Genomic DNA, 22,085 nt, shown 5'->3' with positions numbered 1-22,085 from the left:
TTCCCAACCAAAAAGAAAAGAAAAAAGTGTGGGGGCAGGTGGGCTAACCACCACTCCATTTCCCCAGAGTGTTCTTGAGTGAAAGCAGTAGGAAATATTAGATAGGAGGATTTAGAATGTGGAGATAAACAGAAAATACAGGATAGCCTCGAAAGGGCCTGGAACCTATTCCAATGAACCCTGACAGTCTCTGCTCTAGGGTATTTATAGAAATGCCAAGGGGTGGAACAAAAGACCTCCCCCCAGCACAGTCAAGAGCAGACCATCTCAGACACCTGGCTCAGGCCCGTGGTCTAATCATCCTCTCTCTATGGAGATTTACCTGCTGAGTAAAGCCACAAGGAACCTGAAAACGGGCTCCCACAGGTCCCCCTTTCTTAATATATAAAAATAACTCATTATTAAGAGCTCACAGCAATCTCCATACCTGTTACACCTCCCAGTATGGAAGCAGAGGATGATAAAGATGGCATTTCTTTTTTGGATTAGGTCCAAGGTGATTACAGCAGTCTTTAGCTGCACCAAGCCCTTTCTAAACCAAAAATTTAATGTTTTTGTAATTTAATGTTTAATGTAATTTAATGTTTAATGTAATTGCAAACTTAAAGAATCCCTTAGTTTCATCATTACCATTAACATGTTAACATAAATATTGCTATACATAGTTACAATTCTCCCAGTCTTACAACTTTAACTCTTAATAGGACCATTTGAATTTTCTTGCTAACAGAACATAGAAAAAACTTCTGATGTTTTTACATCAAACTTAAATATTTCCTTTAACTTTATAAAACCAGGGTGCATTAATATCAATAGATTAACATAATTTCTGCAAACATATATTCAACCTTAATTCAGTCATACTTCCTCCTTTTCTTTATAATATTTTTTAAAACAAAGCCGGACAGTGGTGGCACACACCTTTAATCCCAGCACTCGAGAGGCAGAGGCAGGCAGATCTCTGAGTTTGGGCCAGACTGGGCTACAGAATGAGTTCCAGGAAAGGCACAAAGCTACACAGAGAAACCCTGTCTCAAAAAAAAAAAATTTAAACAAAATAAAAAACCCAGTTAGAAGAAACCCAAACTTACACAATTCCTGCAAATCCATATTTAAAAGCAATATTCTCAATCTAAGCATTATAACTTTGAAAACTTTTAGCAAAACATCCAAAAGCAGTTTCTTAATAAAACTCTTTACACTTTAAAGGAATCTCTTAGTATACACATTTGCATTTCTTACTAACAAAACATAACATAAATTCACTCATAAGAAAATATTTTTTAAATTAAATAGACTAAGGAATATTACTTCTCCCTTTTCTTTTCTTTTTTTTTTTTTTTTGGTTTTTTTTTTTTTTTTTTTTTTGGTTTTTCGAGACAGGGTTTCTCTGTGTAGCTTTGCGCTTTTCCTGGAACTCACTTGGTAGCCCAGGCTGGCCTCGAACTCACAGAGATCCGCCTGCCTCTGCCTCCCGAGTGCTGGGATTAAAGGCGTGCGCCACCACCGCCCGGCCTCCCTTTTCTTTATAAATTTTTTTAAACAAAATCTCAAGCCTAGTTAGAAAACCCAATCTTTTCCATTTAAACAGTTCCATTTGTAACAAAAAAGCAGTTCCATAAGTGATTCCATTTTTTACATACACAGTTCCATAAAACAGTTCCTAGGTCATCACCATAAATAAATTCAAAATTGTACCATTGCAATGAAATCATTATTGTTCATTTCTTAAGTCCCAAAATTTAAATAATAAATTCTGGTACCAGCCTTCCAAATATGAAGAAATTCATAACAAGAACCTTTTTGTAGTTTTATCTCATTTTTTTTTTAAGTTCAAAAAGTTCAAAAAACGTAAATTCTGGTATCAGACTTTCTCTTCCAAATATGAAGAGACGTTTTACAACCAAAATTTTTTGCAGTTAACAATTTTAGTTCAAACAAGCATCTCTGCAACTTTCATTCTCAAGTCAGAGACCTTTTTAGTTACACTAATATTTTAAACTGCACCGTTTTTGCTGTTAGCTCAGGTTTTTCTGTGTTGCGCTGATTTTCCAGTGGGTCTCAGCTGCGGATGCCTTGTGCTGTTCTGGCATCTGCCATTCGTAGCTTCTTAGCAGCTTCTGGAGCTTTTGAAAACAGCTCAGACTGCCCACTTTGCAGTCTGTTAGGACACTACCTTCTGTGTCTCAGGTCCCTTTACCATATATATACATTAAGCATAGATTCACAATCAACATTTACACTTTTTCACAAACTCACATTCAACATATCTTGCAAAGCATTTAGACTCACATTCAAACATTTACACTTTTTTACAAACTCACATATAACATTTATCTTCTTCTTAGGAGCTAATATTCTTAAACTCTACAAGACTACCTTAGCAAATATACCTATATATTTACTTCTTATTTCTTATTTAAACTTACATTTCTGACTTGCATCTTTCTTATATTCTTATTTGAACTCACATACTTCTTACAAGCTTATATAGGACTACCTTAGATATTCTTAAAGCTAACTTTAGCAAACACCTAAAGATTTAACATTATCACTATAACTATTAGAAAGATTCTCTTAACTAGACAGAAAGTACACAAATCATTACTAAAGTTCAGAGCTTATAATCAGCTTTGATAGTTCTGAGAGTTCTTTTGAAAGGAGTATTTCTTTAATGGCTTTCTTAACTCTGGGATTTAGTGACTTCTGTTGCTAAACAGTACTTTATGCATTTAAGATCTACAAAAACTCTATTCAGAGCTATCTCAGTTTACAGCAAACCCAAAAAAGGAGAAAAAAAGCAAACCTCGTAAGGAATATTCTGTTTCTGAATTGCTTAGCTAGTCATTTCCTAACGGTCAATTTCCCAACAGGAGAAGATAGTTGTCTAAATTGGAGTGGGGTTCCAGACCTGCAGCTTTCAGCAGGTCTGAAAACATTGCTGAAACATTTTAAACTCCTCAGCAGTCTGGAGACCTCCTTATGCTCCTACTATCCCCAGACTGCAAGATGGAACCTCAATATCAGGAAAACTGATTTAGCTGCTTTTCATACTCATTGTTTTTTATTAGCCCAATATTTCTTAGCAAGGTTCAAGAACATAGATGTTCTTTCACGAAACATGTTTCATTAGCTTACTCTGAGAAAGAGCATTTTCATGATTTAGTATTTTCACTTCATTAGCTTTTAAACCCTGATGTTATTATTGTTAGTAGTTGTGATATTTAGCATTGATTTCTTATAAGGAACTTCCAGGTGGAGAAACTATTTTTTAAGACAGATTTTCTGAAGTTTGTTCCCATCTATAAAGCAGTCATTTCTTTTTGAATATCTATTTCCTTATCTCCTTATTAGATTTGCAAAGGAATCATTCACTGCAGGTTGTTTGTTCAAAAGGCAAAGAATTTTTATTTTCCCATAAGCTTCTTCATATCTAAAACAATGTTCAGTGTACAGATTGCTTTCCCTTGCTTTTTTTTTAAGGGTTTTTAAGTGGCTTGTTGACAAACGGTATTAGCATTTTAAATCATCTCCTGAGAGGCAAGCTTTTTGTCTGTTCTGAGTTCTCAAGAGGTAAGATTAAGCTTTCTAGCATTGCTTTGAAAAGAAACTTCATTCTGAGTTGAAAAAACAGTATTTGGGGCAGTATCGCCATCTTCAGCTGAAAAACTATCTTTCCCAGAATGCATTTCTCTTCATCAGCTCATTGTTGTGAGCTAGCTTATGGACTCCATTTCCCATAGTTCTTTTTGGGTCCCGGAGTGAACTTCCGGTTCTCTTTTACCGGGCTTACTTTCAAAATTTTAGCCCGGGAAGTTTGAATTAAGCTTTTTTTCTTTCTTTTTTTTTTTTTTTTTGGTTTTTCGAGACAGGGTTTCTCTGTGTAGCTTTGTGCCTCTCCTGGAACTCACTTGGTAGCCCAGGCTGGCCTCGAACTCACAGAGATCCGCCTGGCTCTGCCTCCTAAGTGCTGGGATTTGAATTAGGCTTTTAAGTTGCGTTTTCAACTACGGGAGATTGGCAGATTTCTGCTCTCTTTTACTGGGCTTGCTTTCAAAGTTTTTGCCCGGGAGGTTTGAACCAAGAGTTTTATGTTTTCAATTAGGGAACATCGGAAGATTTCTGTTCCCCCAGAGCTGGCCTTAATGGGTGCTGCTCCTTCATCTGACACCGGCCTGGATCAGAACTGCACCTGCCTCATTAGCATGCATTGAGGCGGGCATTCCTTTTATCAACTTCCCTAGGGACTTGTGTTTGCCTTAGTCAGTCAGTGAAAAACAAAAGCATTTACAATAGAGCTTTCCCACAGCTCCTTCCGAGAGTCTCTCACTGATAGATCTTTATCTCATTTTGCTTGTTCCTTCTCCCACAGATGCAGAGCTTCAGATATCTCAGGCTGTGGCTCTGTTCCTCTGCTAGCTGCCTCTGGAGATAGCCCCCCGCCCCCCCAAATCTCTCTCAAACTCTAGCAGCTTTGCCCTGGTCTTGCACCTTCCGGAGAGGAATCTGTCCCTTCTCTGTTTCTTCTTCAGACAGGCTTTCTCCCTGACAGTTCCCAGTTTGGTCTCTGTTTATCCCCTCTGCCCCAGAAACAGTTTCCGACACTACAGTGGCAGCTTTCCCTACTGCTAAAGGTAGGGGCTTTTTGTCCGTTTCCATTTTCTGGGTCTGGGTGAAGGCTCTATGATGACAATTAGGGTATTCATCAATCTGATTACCAGTGTAAACCAGCTCAGGTACCCTCTCCACTATTTTGCTAGTAGTCTAAGCTAGGGTCGTCCTTGTGGATTCCTGGGAATTTCCCTAGCACCGGGTTTCTCTCTATCCCCATGATGTCTGCCTCTATCATGATATCTCTTTCATTGCTCTCCCACTCCGTCCCTGTTCCAGCTTGACCATCCCATTCCCTTATGTTCTCATCCCACATCCCCTCCCCTCTATTGCCCCCTTATCCCCAGTTTACTCAGGAGGTCTCATCTATATACCCATCCCAGGGTGGCCTGTGTGTCCCTCTTAGGGTCCTCTTTGCTACCTAGCTTCTCTGGAGCTGTGGTTTTTAGCCTGATTATCCTTTGCTTTACATCTAGTATCCACTTATGAGTGAGTACATGCCATGTTTGTCTTTCTGAGTCTGGGTTACCTCACTCAGAATAATATTTTCTATTTCCGTTCACTTGCCTGCAAATTTCATGATGTCATTGTTTTTTACTGCTGAGTAGTACTCCATTGTCTATATGTACCACATTTTCTTTATCCTTTCTTTGGTTGAGGGGCATCTAGGTTGTTTCCAGGTTGTGACTGTTACAAATAATGCTGCTATGAACATAACTGAGCAAGTGCCCTTGTGGTATGATTGAGCATTCCTTGGGTATATGCCAAGAGTTGTATCACTGGGTCTTGAGGTGGATTGATTCCTAATTTTCTGAGAAGTTGCCATACTGATTTCCACAGTGGTTGTACAAGTTTGCATTCCCACCAACAATGGAGGAGTGTTCCCCTTGCTCCACATCCTCTCCAATGCACACTGTCATCATCAGTGTTTTTGATCTTAGCTGCTGTGGGATGGTCTGTATGTCAAATTGCTCTGATTGGTCAATAAATAAAACACTGGTTGGCCAGTGGCCAGGCAGGAAGTAGGTGGGACAAGGAGAGAGGAGAATTCTGGGAAGTGGAAGGCTGACGCGGAGAGACACTGCAGCCGCCGCCATGACCAGCAGCATGTGAAGACGCCAGTAAGCCACCAGCCACGTGGCAAGATATAGATTTATGGAAATGGATTAATTTAAGCTATAAGAACAGTTAGCAAGAAGCCTGCCACGGCCATACAGTTTGTAAGCAATATAAGTCTCTGTGTTTACTTGGTTGGGTCTGAGCGGCTGTGGGACTGGCGGGTGACAAAGATTTGTCCTGACTGTGGGCAAGGCAGAAAAACTAAAGCTACACTTAGCCATTCAGGAAGCTATAAGATGGTATCTCAAAGTCATTTTGATTTGCATTTCCCTGATGACTAAGAATGTTGAGCAATTTCTTGAATGTCTTTCGGCCATCCAACACAATTCTTTTTTTTTCTTTTATTTTACAATACTATTCAGTTCTACATAACAGCCACCGATTTCCTTGTTCTCCCCCTTCCTGCCCCCTCCCCTTCCCCCCAGCACACCCCCTTTTCCCACCACCTCCAGATCAAGGCCACCCTCGAGGACTGAGATTGACCTGATAGACTCAGTCCAGGCAGGTCCAGTCCCCTCCTCCCAGATTGAGCCAAGTGTCCCTGTATAAATCCCAGGTTTCAAACAGCTATCTCATGCAGCGAGCCCAGGACCTGGTACCACTGCATAGATGCCTCCCAAACAGATTAAGCCAATCAACTGTCTCACCTATTCAGAGGGCCTGATCCAGCCAACACAATTCTTTATAGACCTTAAAAGAACAATATTCAACTTCATATGAAAAAACAAAATACCCAGGATAGCTAAAACAATCCTATATAATAAAAGAACTTCTGGAGGTATCACCATCCCTGATTTAAAGTGCTACTCTGGAGCTACAGTAATAAAAACATAATGGCACTGGTATAAAAACAGACAGATAAATGGAATTGAATTCAAGACCCACTAGACATAAATTCACGTGCCTATGGACACCTGTTTGTTTGTTTGTTTGTTTGTTTGTTTGTTTGTTTTGTTTTAAGGAGCCAGACGTATACAATGGAAAAAGAAAGCATTTTCAACAAATGGTGCTAGTCTAACTGGACCTGTGCATGTAGAAGAATGCAAAAAGAGATCCATATCTATCACCCTGCACAAAACTCAGGTCCAAGTGGATCAAAGGTCTCAATATAAATCCAATCCAGATACACTAAACCTGATAGAAGAGAAAGTGGGGAATATCCTTGAATGCATTGGCACTGGAGTCAACTTCCTGAGTAGGACACCAATAATGCAGGCACTAAGATTACCAATTAAAAATGGAATAGAATAAAAGACCAAGATATAAGGCTATACAACTATGCCCACCTTATTTTTGACAAAGATGCCAAAAATATACATTAGAGAAAAGACATCTACAGTAAGACATCTACAACAAATGGTGCTAGAAAACTAGATACCACCATGTAGAGGAGAGTTCATATCTTCTGCCCTTCACAAAACTCCAAATCATTATATGATCTACTGCTCTAAAACTTCTAAAGGGAAAAATATAAAGTACCCAAAGGACTCCATATCCTGCTACAAGAACTACTTTCAAATACATGCTCATTGATGTTTTAATCACAGTAGCTAGGGAATGTAATCAACTTATACATTAGTTACCATTCTATTGTGATAAAGACATTTATAAAAGAGTCATAAAAGAGTCTATTTGGAACTATAGCCTTATAGTTCCAGAGTGAGTTGGAGGGGAAGAATGAGAGTGGATATGCCCAAAATACATTATATACATAATATATATGTTTTGAAGTTCTCAAAGAATAAATTATTAATTTAAAAAAGATCAAGAATACAATACAACTCCTAATAGCTTCAAAAACAAAATATTTATAAATAAGCCTAACCAGGAAGGTGAAAGATTTTTGCAATTAGAATTTTACAACAGTGAAGAAAGAAATGGAAGAAGACACTACAGGAACAACATGGATGTGGAGAAAGGTAGTATTCATTGTTTGTGGGAGTACACACTGGTGCAGCCTCTCTGGCAGTCAGTGTGGAAGTTCCCCCAAAAAGCTAGAAGTTCTATCACATGATCCAGCTATACCACTCTCGGCCACATGTGAAGTGACTCTATTTTACTGTAGTTGTGCCTGCCCATATATGTTCATTGCTGCTTCTATATTCATAATAGCAAAGAAATGGAAAAAGTTTAGATGTCCATCAATGAATGGATAATGAAAATGTGATCTATTTACACAATGGAATGTTATTCAACAATTAAGAAAAATGTAACTATGAAATTCACATGTGTTCTAGTTTGCTTTCTATTGCTGTGGTAAAGACCATGACCAAAAGTGTGTGTGTGTGTGTGTGTGTGTGTGTGCCTTTCTGTGTGCTTGTGTTTAAGTTTCACATCAACTATCTTCCACAAAAGCTTTATCTAAGCCTGTGATAAGTACCTTTCTTTTTCAATATGTTGTGAATTTCTGAATCTTTGAGCAAAGGTGGCAATAGAAACAGAAAGGGGGAAATGAAATTAATCGTAGTTGCCGGGTGATGGTGGCGCACACCTATAACCCCAGCACTCAGGAGGCAGAGCCAGGTGGATCTCTGTGAGTTCCAGGCCAGTCTGGTCTACAGAGCGAGATCCAGGACAGGCACCAAAACTACATGGAGGAACCCTGTCTCAAAAAAAAAAAAAAAAAAAAAAAGAAAAAAGAAAAAAGAAAGAAAGAAAGAAAAGAAAAAGAAAGAAAGACATTAATCATAGTTATCACATCTATTGTACGTTGAGAGTTGTTATTAACCACCCTTGGCATTGAGTGAAGTTTATAATAGTACAACAGTCAAGTAAAAAGAATACAGTTTTCTCTTGGCATAGTATTTTTTTGTCATAGAGGTATGACTTAATAGTAGCAAGCTTGTGGAGGTCCTGAGTCTGATTCACTGCACTTGAAAAAAAAAATATGTGCTTGACATCATCAAGAAAGAAAATGTTATCCAGGAATAATATTCATACTCTATCATCTCAGCACTTGGAAGGATGAGGCAGGAAGATCATTACAACCTGGAGGCAAGCCTCTAGATAGGCAGTTTCAAGTCAACCTATGCTATATAGTATAACCCTGTCTTTAAAAGAATGTACAAGAAAAGAAAGAAAAATGTCTGTCATTAATCTCAGTACTGAGAAAAGGGCTGGTGGGGTGTTTCTTTTTGCTGACTATTATTAATCCTTTTGTCTCTTGTTCTCTATTGTTTCTGAAGCCATGGGAATAAAGAAGAATTCTCCTGCAGAGGAATACAACTAGCTGTGGATTGGTTTCTAGACAAAGGCCATAAAGATATCACTGTATTTGTACCAGCATGGAGAAAGGAGCAATCCCGCCCTGATGCACCAATTACAGGTACTATTTCAAATTGAAAAAAAAAAACAACTTTTCCTCGAGAGTCAAAGATAAAAGGATAGTTTGGAGAGAGGCAGATGGTCTCAATTTAGATAATTGCTTTGCTAAGTTAAATATGCTTAAAATATCTTTTAGTAAATGTACTTTTATAAAGTGATCCATTATGAAACCATCCTTGTTTTGTGGTATGTGATAGTTAAATAAAAACTTCCATTTAGAAAACCATAAAGCACATAACTGGAAAAAAACGTTATTTTTATGGAAATGATGATACACACCTGAAATCCTAAGACTCAATAGACTGAGGCAAGAGGATGATGAGTTTGAGGCTAACCTGTGTCATATAGTGAGTACCAGGGCAGCCTGTTTAATCCATCATAGATTTCAGACAATAGGGAATTAATCTGGGTATGAATTTGACTGAATTTTTCAAGAAACTAAATGTTAAATGATATATGGACAATCTTATTTTGTGTCAAGGAAACAATTGTGAGGTTTACAAATTAGGGGGAACAGAGGAGAAAACAACCAAAGATAGTAAGAACGACTCTATACCTGAGGCAAAGAAGTTCAGGACCTAGAGATGATCACACTTTTTTATTTTTAAAGTATGAAAGCTTAGCTTAGGCTTGTTCCCAACTAGTTCCTTTTTTATTATTATTTTCTTTCATTTTACATACCAACCACAGTTTTCCTTCCCTCTCATCCTCCCGCTCACCCCCACTTCTCCCCCACCCCACCCCCTATCCACGCATCAGAGAGGGTAAAGCCTCCCATGGGGAGTCAACAAAACCTGGTACATCAAGTTGTTGCCAGGGGCCCCACAAGCAGACCAAGCCAGGCAACTGTCACCCACATTCTGAGGGCTGGGTTCAGTCCCCTGCAGGTTCCCCTGGAGCACATTTTTTAATTCTCCACGAAAATGTTTTCATTTTGTTCTTTTCACATAAGAAGAAAATAGAAAATTACAATGAATGTGCAATAAGACACTTAATTGGATTATGTTCGTCTTTATATTAGTGAAATTCTAAAATGAACTTTTAAGTATTTCTTTATGGAACAAAGAGCTCATGAACATAAAGGTGCCTAAATTCTATCGTGATGTGCACCCCAGGCTGACAGTGCAGTCACTACATTTCCAGTACACATAGCACATGCTCTGTATAGCACTGAAGAATATCCAGATACCAGTCTCCCGATTACCGTCACTTTCCCAAAGTAACTACCCAGAAAGCCCAGTGGGTGGATGGCTGAGTTCTATGGAGAGCTGTCTTTATCTGTAGAGCAGGCTCAAGCCCCAGTGTGAGAGTAAATCTCAGTACTGTTCAAGACCAGTAAGCAAGTTTTCTTTCCTAAACAATTGGGTCCAAAATGGCCAGCAAGAGGGCTCAGCAGGTAAAGGCACTTGCTGCCAAGTCTAACAACCTGAGTTTAATCCCTGGGAACCAAAGAGTGGAAAAAGAACTAACTCTCACAAGTTGCCCTTTGACCCCTTCACACGTCATGGTAAACACACACACACACACAGATAGATAGATAGATAGATAGATAGATAGATAGATAGATAGATAGATAGATAGATAGATAGATAGACTTTTTTTGGAAAGGAAGAAGAAAGTCACTACTTAAATGCTATAACTTTAGTTTTTTGTCCTTCTTTCAGGGAAAAGTAAAAAATGAAAGTCTTCATGAGTGATGGCTTACTCTCCTGACAGACACAGGCTTTGCTATTTTTGAACTTAAACAGTCAAGAAGCTAGGCTAGGGATGAGGATATGGATTAGTGGTAGAGCACTTACCTACCATGCTCTTGTTTCTGGGTTTCAACCCTAGCATCACAGGAAAAAAAAAATCTGGTCCTTCAGACACAGGGAAAAGCAAATATCAAGAGTGCTAGGGTTAGCTGAGTGTGTTGGTACACATCTGGTATCGCTGCTCTTGGGACATTGATATAGAAGAATCTAAAGACCCAAGCTAGCCTGGGCTACATAGTAACACTCTTTCTCAGACAAGAAAAGTTAGATCAAGTGTTAATTTTTATTCTTTGTAATAGTTTTTAAAAATTAAATGTGTCTGAATCTAGGTTTGTTTTTTGTTTTATTTTGTTTTGTTTTTCATTTTCCTGAAAGAAAAATTAAAGTCTGAAAGAGAAGATGACTTATCTGAGGTCACAATTCTATTTTATGTCACAGCCAGAAAAGTAGCACATTTGTTCTCCAAGTACAAATAAAATATTTATCTAGTACTAACTTTTGTTTTGGTAATGGGGATAATACGTTTAACTTCCAAAGATGATTTTCTACTTTGTGGTATAAACATATTTTGATAGATCAAGATATTCTACGTAAACTGGAAAAGGAAAAGATTCTCGTCTTCACACCATCCCGAAGGGTCCAAGGCAGAAGGGTGGTCTGCTATGATGACCGGTTCATAGTCAAATTGGCTTTTGATTCTGATGGCATCATTGTATCCAATGATAACTACCGAGACCTTCAAGTTGAAAAACCAGAATGGAAGAAGTTTATAGAGGAGCGGTTGCTGATGTATTCTTTTGTGAATGATAAGTGAGTTTCTTTCTAGTAAGCTCTAAACAGTTAAATACAAATTACTAGTAGTAATACATTACATGTCAATAAACATATACTGAACACTTATTATAGAGCATGGATTATGCTGGTTGCTACAAAAATAAAAGACTGAATAGGAAGCAGGACTCACCATCAAGGGGTTTAAAGTATATGAGAAGAAAGGTAGAAATAGGGGAGAGAGAGAAAATTATGACAGGATGTTAAAAGTTGCTTTATCTTGTGAAATGAATTTCACAGAATAAAGTGGGCTGCTGGGGATGACCTGTAAACAGTACACTATGAATATATCTGAAGGTATGAAACTGGCTGGTGCACTGGGGCAAACTGACATTCATGGCAGTATGACTGGGTATACAGTCCATGAAAAATGCACAAGGAAAGAATCCTTTCTGTGTGATCAAGTGGAAACAAAGGGAAGAACTACTATTTTGACAGAAGACAGATGGGAGGTAGAAAGCACAAGTTGAATGCTATGATTATAGTGCAGGCAAGGGAGAAGGAAGGCCTGGACTCCTAGAAAATGTGGTAGTGACAGAAGGAAACACAGTCACCTCTTGTTGGCTTGTTCCAGATTTATGCCTCCAGATGATCCTTTAGGACGCCATGGTCCAAGCCTTGAGAATTTCCTAAGAAAGAGACCTGTTGTTCCTGAACATAAAAAGCAACCATGTCCGTATGGTGAGTACTTCTGGGCAGAATGAAGTTCTGAATGAAGGGAAACATACAGATTCTTTGAATACTTTTCCTTTCCAGATTTCTCTTTGAAGCGAGAAATCTTGACTTGTCCACTTTATGTGAGTGACAGTCTGTGTCTTTATGTACTCTCAGTTAGGTCCATAAAACAACATCTTAGAAACTGCATGAGGAAAAGGTAACTAGAACTGCATGGGAGACTAGTTGTCACTTGTTAACATACCAAGTCGTCACTTGTTAAAATGTGCTCTAGATGCCAAGTCCTGAGTGATGTTGCTTAGGAGTGAGGGCAAGCAGAAACTATATAGCCTATGGAACAGAAGGGGCAATTCCAAAGGACTGACCCTAAACAAGAGCATGTTTCTCAGGCAGGTGACTATACCTTCTGTCAATCAGTTATACCATCATTCTTCTCATTTGCACTTCAGTTGCCTCCAAATTTCCTTTTCAATTGTATTTCTAAAATACAGGGTTGTTTTTAAGTGTCCTTGTGCTCTTACCCAAATCCCCCGATACAGTTTGTGAGCCTAACAGTGCAACCTGAACTGCTTGGTCTGAGGGTATTTAGGATGTTGATGTTTGTTGAATAATCACTTGTTGAAGGGTGTGTTTTTGTTGGTTGGTTTTTTGTCTGTGATTCATGTTCAAATGAGAGTATTTTCATGTGTGTTGTCTCATTTCATCTTTACAACAATCCTGTAATATAGACATGGTGATGAACCTTGCTTACCCGAGGAAAATGAGCCTTAGCAAACAGTCTTTGTCCCTGTCACACAGCCAGTAAAGGACATAGCTGGAACTGAAACATAGTTCTCAGTGGCCTCCACACTCGTGTTCTTCGCACTGCATCATTCTGTTGTCTGCCCCTCCAGGCTGCCTCACCAAACAGACTATGCCTAAGGAAAGTTGTCCAGCACCAGGAAACTAAGGCTAGCCAGCCACTCAAGCTCTTAGCTCTTACACTGCAATTTCCTCCGAAGCGTGCCACTCTCTCCCTCTCCCCTCACAGTATGTGCTGACTCCTTGGTGTTGTCTGTCTCTCATCTTTGTGGAGGGTTCATTTTCTGCCTTAACCCTGAACAGTATAACCCTAACCTGAGTGACCAGAATGTTAGGACAATTTCTGGCACGGAGGGTTATACCACTATGAGAGAGAGTCTTACACCAAGGCATTATTTTTCAGGCAAAAAATGTACCTACGGCCACAAGTGCAAATACTATCATCCGGAGCGGGCCAACCAACCCCAGCGTTCGGTGGCTGATGAGCTCCGAATCAGTGCCAAACTGTCCACAGTGAAAATAATGAGCGAGGACACCCTGGCCAAGTGTGGCACAGGGATGTCTACTGCCAAAGGTGAGATAACCTCAGAGGTCAAACGTGTGGCCTCCAAGCGCCAATCAGATCCCAGCATCCGATCTGCAGCTGCGGAACCCGAAGAGTGGCTGTCCATTGCCCGTAAACCTGAGGCCAGTTCTGTCCCTTCACTTGTGACCGCTTTAAGTGTCCCTACAATTCCTCCCCCGAAAAGCCATGCAGTGGGTGCACTCAACACCCGTTCAGCCAGCAGCCCTGTGCCAGGGTCCTCCCATTTTGCCCATCAAAAGGCCTCTTTGGAGCACATGGTCAGCATGCAATACCCCCCTATCCTGGTTACCAACAGCCATGGCACCCCTATTAACTATACTGAGCAATACCCAAAGTTTGAGACCATGGGGGACCACGACTACTATTCAGTGTTAAGCGACTTCTCCAAATTGAGCATCAACAGCATGCATAATCATGAATACTACATGGCTGAAGCAAACCAGGGGGTTTATGTTCGGAATCCCAGCCTGTGTACGGACAGTCACATGAGCCATACCAGGAGTGACAACTATTCCTCTTACAACAACTTGTATTTGGCTGTAGCTGATGCCCATCCTGAAGGCACTTTGAAGCTTCACCGCTCAGCATCTCACAACCATCTTCAGCCGTTTTCCCATGGTTACCATGAAGCCTTAGCGAGAGCGCAAAGTTACGGTTCAGAAGATTCTAAGCAAGCACCCCACAAGCAGTCAGTCCCTCACTTAGCTGTGCATGCCCAGAACCCAGCAACTGGTGCACACTCTAGCTGTCCTGGAGACTACACCATGCCTCCTAATATCCATCCTGTGGGGCCCTCCCAGCCAGGCCGTGCTCTGGTGATGACTCGAATGGACAGCATTTCTGACTCCCGCCTCTATGATAGCAATCCCATGAGGCAAAGGCGGCCTCCTCTGTGCAGGGAACAGCATGCTAGCTGGGATCCATTGCCCCGTTCAGCTGACTCCTATGGATACCACTCCTATCCCTTAGGTAACAGCCTCATGCAACCATGTTATGAACCAGTCATGGTAAGGAGCATGCCTGAAAAAATGGAGCAGCTTTGGAGGAATCCTTGGGTTGGAATGTGCAATGATGCCAGGGAGCATGTGATACCAGAACACCAATATCAGACGTACAAGAACCTCTGCAACATCTTTCCTTCTAACATCGTTCTTGCAGTGATGGAGAAGAATCCCCACACAGCAGATGCTCAGCAGCTGGCAGCCTTGATTGTTGCCAAGCTTAGAGCTGCACGTTGACATGACATAGGACTTATTCCTTTACATAAATATGAATACTAATAATACATGATACTATAATTCTAATAAGTAATAATTTGTGTTGTTCTTTTAAAATTACAGAGTGTTTATATCATTTTAGTACATAACAACTCTGTGACGTAGATCTTGGCAACATCTAATTTTATTGAGGAAGAAACTGAAGCTTGATGAGATGAGCTGACCTGTCAAGGTCACACTGCTAGTAAATGACCAAGTCAAGACATAAACCGAAGTTCTCTGGCCCAACGTCCCATGCCCTTTTCCACTGAAGTGTGGAGGTAATGGAGGACAAAACCCAAGTTTTGTCTAAATGCAAGAAACCCCAAGGGATTTTATTACCATTGTTTCCTTTTTTAGTTTTTTGAGACAGGGTCTCTCCTTGTAGCACAGACTTTCCTGAAACTTGCCATGTCGACCAGGTTGGCCTTTAACTCACAGAGATCCACCTGTCTCTGCCTGCAGAGTGCTAGGATTGAAGGTGTGTGCCACCACACCCGGCTACCAGTGTTTTCCTAGTCACACATTCCATATTATAAAGTATGGACCATCTGTCCTATTTAGAGAGCAAATATATGAGGATCAGACTGTATTGTGAATTGACCTTTTAAGGGTTTTATAATAGATATTTAAAACTAAAAGTAAACACATATTTTATTGCATGGGTATCTGATCATTCAATATCTTTAGCCAAGTATAGGGTCACACTGAAGCTTCTAGAGATATAGTTGAACCCTCCTCTTAGCAATTCTACTGCATGTATGAATTTATATATTTGGTTTGAGATGTGTTTGTATCTCTGGTATCAACTTTTCTATCGTGATAATAAAACAGTAAGCTCTATACAGTCTATAGTTTACACCTGTATAGATCACAAATACAACTCGATGATTTTGTCACATTTTATAGTTTCAATTAGATTTAAAAGTGAAATCATATCCCAACATTTAAAGCTTTGCTTTCTTATGCACCAGAGTAAAGCAGCTGTATTTCTTTGACATATTTTACTTGCCCACGTTTATTAACCCTTCTTAGCTCTCAAGTCTCTTCACCTTAGCAGATTAGGGATCAGGCTGGAGCTTTCTACAGAGGAGGTACTCTATAAGCACATATTCAACACTTAGTATGTATATGACACACGAGTGCTAAAGAGCTGGACCAGGACCAAGGGACTTCCTACCAGAATTTACTTCCCTTATCCCAGGAGGGATGGCATTAAGTGATAACTACAGAGTTGGAACTTCTGACCAATTCAACATTACAGGACAAAGTCTAGTGAAAGAGAGTGGACAGCCATGTATACCACTCTCTCCTGTTGTCCACCCTTTAAGCAATAAGATCAGTCATTGGTAGAGCAGATTCCTTTAGGAAACAAAACCAGCGTATTTTCTAGGTGGCAAAAGAGCAGCTTCCAATGGGGCCCACTGAGTGTTAGATAATTCTGAAATGCACTATTAAAGAGGGTATGACTTTTGGGTCAGGCAGCACCATTTGCACAATTTGAATCTTACTCTGGGTAGAATTCATTTGTAGCTTCATGCCTCTAACAAGAGGTATTTATTGTTTTGTTCTCAGATGCACTAAATGAGCCCTCCTTTCTGAATCCATTGTATATTTCAACATTTTGAACGATGACCAGCTCACAATTTCTGAAGCTGGAACTTACTAACTTCTACAGTCCTTTTTCATGAGAGTTGAGAAGGCCTGGCCTTGGCCTTTTGTTTCTTCATGAGAAGGTGTAATACTACCTATAAATGTTTCTTACTGTGAAACACTCTGAATGTGAGGCTGTAGTCAGGGTTGTTTCTGGTGGTTTGAATAATGGCTTACATGCTGCTTTCCAGCTTTCTATCTCTGTGAAAGTTGACGAACAGTACATCTTAAACAATATTCACTTAGCCACAACCTTCCATTTATCTCCTCCTACCCGCTAACTGTTCCATTCCCCAGTATACTGGTAAAGTGTAACAATATTTTCTATCAGATAGGGCCACACAAACTGACAATTGTCACTGCAGTGCTTCCTATCTCACCTTGAACTTCTGGGATCTTCTAAATCTGCCCCTTGACGAAATCAGGGGATCTGACAATCTCAGATTATTCTGATACCTTTGTACCAATTAGTTCATCTTCCTTCAGTGACACTGCAGTGCCCAGTAGCTTCCCAGTTTCCAGGGAAGCACAGGATTCGTCTTATCAGCTACAATTCATCCGGAATACGTTCATGTTGAAAACACAAAAGAGTTGTAAGCTCTTTCCAGTGGGGCCCTCCGGAATTTTTAAGATAGCATATGTATTTTTTTACTTTCTAAGAAAGGATTGCCATTCCTCTCTCCTTGTAAAATGTGTATGAACCAAAGCAGCTAAGAGCAATGCCTCAAATAACCAGAAATGACCTTTTGTTGATACAAATTGTATCTCTTTTCTCCTGATTGTATAGAAACAAATATACAAAACTCATCTTAAACTATGTTTAGTACTTAATTTTCACCATATTTGTGGCACTGTGTGTCACAGGAAAGTAGCCCAGGGGTAACGAGGGAGCTTTTATTTCCAAAGGGCAGTAGTAGTTTATAGACAAATACAGATTTCAAGGCCTCTTTATTGTTAGATGCACAACTATTGTGTGTCCAATCTGCAACATTGTTATTCTCTTTAGCCTATTAAATTTAGTATGTCCTTACAAAGGGGATTTTTATAAAGTGTCAATAGTAATAAACCATATGTAAGTAGCTTTAATGGAGCTGTATAATTATGAATGCATTAATCCAGTGTGGTTCTTACATTCGAGAAACATTTTTTTATATCAAGATCTGCACACTTCTTGACTTTTCCATTTTGTCTATAATTATAAAATAGCAATTAGAGAAGAGCATTGAGCCCTCGTTAGCGCCCTTCAAGGGGCTAAGTGTGTGTCCTTCAGGATACTTACCTCCAAGTACACAGCAGGGGTTAAGGCAGTGTTCCGTGTGGTTTTCCAGAAGCAGCGGATTCTGTAAGAGGTGCTTTGTAATTGGAATTCCTTCACTGATTTTCTGACCTCATAGCAAACCTCTGCCTGTTCACGCCTTAGACTTTGTAGATTTTCTGATTTTTGTTTTCTTGTTGTGACCTTATTATTGTTGTTTTCATTTCCACCTAAGGGAGAAATGTGACTTTGGAGGGGCATGGTCAATCCAGGGCACCCTTTCTATAAGACAGCTCAAAGAAAAAGGAGCCTTTTCAAAGGTAACATGGAACTACCGAATTCACTTAAGGTACCAGGTCTGGAAGGGAAAATGTCGGATGACGTATGGAAATGGTCTGTAAAACTTTCCTTCTAAGTAATGAAGCGTAGAGCATGATTTTTCTCGCCCCCTCTTATGATCTCAATCCCTTCAGTTTCTACGAGACCACTTCTCTGCAATCCAGTTTTTCCATTTTGAAATAACCTCTGCAAAATAATTCAATCATTAACGTCTCTTCATCTTTGTTCCAGTTTCCTTCTGACACGGAATAGTTCATTATGAAGAGGCTCTCAGTTAACATTCTGTCTGTGCTCTAAGTGTGCAGCTTTGTACAAATGCCCTTTGGGAGGGCTGACAATTTCAATAGTCTGTTTTGCTCTGTAAACCAGGTTTGGATTTGTACAGCGGAAGTAATGCCAAGTTGTCCAAAGAGCCCTGCTCAGGTCTCCTCCTAACCCTTATCTTCCTCCTCCTAGTTTGCTTCTCTTCGCCTATGAAACTGAGGAGTGCATAATCTTCGACCGACCAAAATGGCACTAGTGTTAGTTTTTCATTGGAAACAAAATCAGTGTATTTCTAGAACTTGCTTGTCTAAAGTAGTCAATGCCTCTGTGAAGACTCAGCATATTTGATATCTTCTGTATTATAGCTAGCTATACACATAGGCAGATTGACTATTTTCTAGTCCTGGTTTGTGTATCATTGAGCTATAGTAATTTGTTTTATCCATTTGTGGGATTAAACAGTATTGTTTAATGGTTGCAAACTTTTTTATAAAACCACTTTGGGTTTCTTATTTGACCCAAACATAATGTAAGTCTCAATGACAAAATACAGAGCCAACCTGAGGTGAGTGAAAATATAGCCCTTCTTCTCCCGTTTTGTCCGGCCCTAGGATGCATGTGCAATGCTTTATATAATATTCTCACTAGCATGAATGTACTTACAACTTCTTCATGAGGTTTTACTTGTTTCACCTGCAATTGTGATGAAAATGCTGTATTGTTGACAACAATGAACTGTAAACCCATTTACTGCATAAACTATTTGTCTACTAATCACTAATGGCTCTTTCTTTAAGAACATCAGCAACATAAGTCAACGCACACACACACTCCAATTTGCTCCTATAATATGAAACGTATGTCCTTGCAACTTGCATTGCTAAATAAACAATAGGACATAGATCCCCATTCCTCCCTCCCAGAGTTCACCTGAAATTTACCAAAATCATCTAATTTTGGGTGTTTCTTATGATTACGATCAAACTCAGTCTTAAAAATGCTAGGTAAGCATTCTACCACTGAACTACATCCTCAGCCCTTAGAGTGATGAGAGCCTTGTTATATACCCTCAGACTGGCCTTGAATTTTATACACATACACAATTTGTACATGGCCATGACCTCTCAGTTCTTCTGATTTTGCCTTTCAAGTACTGGGACTACAGGTGTGCTTGGGAAAGTCATTTTCTTGTTCTTTCTTCTTTTTTGAGAAAGGTTTGTATATCGCATATATAAAACATGATGTGCTTCAGAAAAACAATTCATTACCACATATCATGCACTGTTTTAGATTCTTAGGAGATGCATCTCATGTGGAATTTTCATTTTAAGTGGGCTACCAATGTTTTTTCAGAAAACGTGTGTGTGTGTGTGTGTGTGTGTGTGTGTGTGTGTGTGTGTGTGTTATACACAGTATGTGTGTGTATGGTGCATGCACATGTATGGGAACATACACCTCCAATGTTTTCCTTTATTGCTCTCCACCTTACTGCCTTGAGACAGGATATCTTGGTGAACTGGAATCTCAACATTTTGGCTAAGCTGGCTGCCTAGAGAGCTCTTGGAACACAGCTGTTATTTCCTTTAATACTAGGGTTACAGGCATGCACAGCCATGCCTTGTGTTTTATGTAGTTGCTGGGATTTGAACTCAGGTCTTCAAGCATTCTTATCTACTGAGCCATCTGCCCAGATCCTGAACAGCAAATCTATCCTGTTAATGTCTGATCTTTATAAGAGGTAAACATCCTGCAGATTAAGAAAATAGCATGACTTGCCCAAGGTTGCTTCAATTAAGTAGTGAGGCATGCCTAGAACCTGGGTTACTGGGCAGCTTTTTCCTGTCTATCAGTGCATCTCAAAGTCCATTTTGCATCAAAATAATTCCATCTATGTCAAAATCATAGTGTGGCCTATTCTTCAACCTTGGATTCACATCAGGAGTGGGGTCTAATAATCTGCATCCATAATGATCCCAGATGATGTTCAATAAAACACTTGATCTTTACCAACCTAGCAACTGTTCTCTCTCTCTCTCTCTCTCTCTCTCTCTCTCTCTCTCTCTCTCTCTCTCTCTCTCTCTCTCTCTCTCTCGTCTCTCCCCCCATGGGTAAATCACTTCTCTTTTGTCTGTCTCAGTATGTCAATGCACTTGGGGGGGGGGTTGGTTAGAGGCTTAAGAAAAAAGAATCTCACGATGTCTGAAAATAAAGAGGTAAAGTGTATACATATGTTGTGGGGGGAGGGAGGGGCAAATAAGAACTATTACTTTCAAACTTTTTTCTAGAAGAAAATCTAATCTTTAAAAAGCAGTATCAGGGAAGTTCCCAAAACATGTGCAGTCAAGTTAAGAGCTACTCTGATGTAGACTAGGACAGACCATAAAATGTGTATCCTTAGACCATGGAATATATATCCACACATTTTCAAGTCCCTTCTCCATGTTAATCTAGAAGGTTCTTGATGATCTTTCAGGCTTTGACTTTGCAATATGCTAGAAAACCTTTAGCCCTTGTCATTGAGAGGAGAGAGAGCAGCACTGAGGACAAAAATACCATTGCATTAACCAATGCACAAACCTGCTTTGTCAATACCTTTTAGGTTACATGGAAAAGTCTGTTGTACTGCTGGACTCATGGAATGCTATTGAGTCTAACAAAAAAATGAGACTAGCTCCCTTGAAAAGCAATGTTATCAAATGTGTGTGTATGTATGTGTGTATATATATATATATATATATATATATATATATATATGTGTGTGTGTGTGTGTGTGTATGTATATACACACACACATAACACACATACATATACATACACATAAATGTATATGTACACATAAATATACATGCAGTACACACACATACACACTCTTATTTATATAGTATTCTTTCAGATGCTAAACACTCCCTAAAGGTCATAACTCAAATAAGAACCCTTGCTGAAGTTCAGTGATGAAAATACTTGCCTACCATGCCCGAGGCTCCGGTTACCATCCTCAGCTTGGCGTGGCTTGGGGGCAGGTAGGGCACAGAACACCTTGACCGGCTTCTGAAACAGCATTTCCAACATTTCTTGTAACAGCTACTTATAGAAACGCCTAAAGGTACTTGGAAGAGGCATAAGTAACTCTGTCCTTCCTCACCAGGCTTTTAAAGGTTCTACTTTGATCTCTTTTCAGCTAAGGGCTGACACAGGGTGAATGTTCTGCTTATATCTCTTGCCAACTAGGGTCTAATGTAGAATGGGCACTAAGGGAAGATGACTGAAAATTGGGTGATCATAGGACAGGGGCCGACATCACTAAGATGTTTCTTAAAGCTCCAAGCCCACTGCAGAAGTATACTGTATCTTTTCTAGGCCAAACAACAGAGAAATGACAAAGTAGAACATATTTCCAGCTTTCAATTCCTGTTTGTTGCTCACTAAAGGAGAAACTGGATCCTCCTCCCACTCCCTGCTACCTCCTGTCCCCACAAAGCCCCATGCCCCAGTTGTTCACTGGGCTCTATAGCCAGCTCTTTTCTGGGCCCTGATGCTTTCATGTAGGCTTACCTGCATTACAGGGGAGGGATGCAGAAATAAGTTTAAGGAGCCATGCAGCAGGTGTACCTACAGTC

The 22,085-nt window shown here is 39.8% G+C and overlaps 1 protein-coding gene across 2 annotated transcripts in view; it reads left to right on the top strand.

Annotated features, from left to right (window-relative positions):
* The window catches only part of Zc3h12b (zinc finger CCCH-type containing 12B), a 198,943-nt gene extending 179,703 nt beyond the window's left edge, over window positions 1–19,240 (top strand). For both annotated transcript variants that reach the window (XM_015999686.3, XM_076562321.1), the window contains 4 exons: window positions 8,916–9,055; window positions 11,384–11,618; window positions 12,214–12,320; window positions 13,519–19,240. In XM_015999686.3, the coding sequence (XP_015855172.1) occupies window positions 8,916–9,055; window positions 11,384–11,618; window positions 12,214–12,320; window positions 13,519–14,939 (1,903 nt within the window). In that variant the 3' untranslated portion in view covers window positions 14,940–19,240. The remainder of the gene's footprint in view (window positions 1–8,915; window positions 9,056–11,383; window positions 11,619–12,213; window positions 12,321–13,518) is intronic.
* Window positions 19,241–22,085: the final 2,845 nt, after the last annotated feature.

The sequence above is a fragment of the Peromyscus maniculatus genome, chromosome X (assembly GCF_049852395.1).
Source record: "Peromyscus maniculatus bairdii isolate BWxNUB_F1_BW_parent chromosome X, HU_Pman_BW_mat_3.1, whole genome shotgun sequence".
Taxonomy (NCBI): domain Eukaryota; kingdom Metazoa; phylum Chordata; class Mammalia; order Rodentia; family Cricetidae; genus Peromyscus; species Peromyscus maniculatus.
This window is presented reverse-complemented; position numbering and strand designations above follow the sequence as displayed.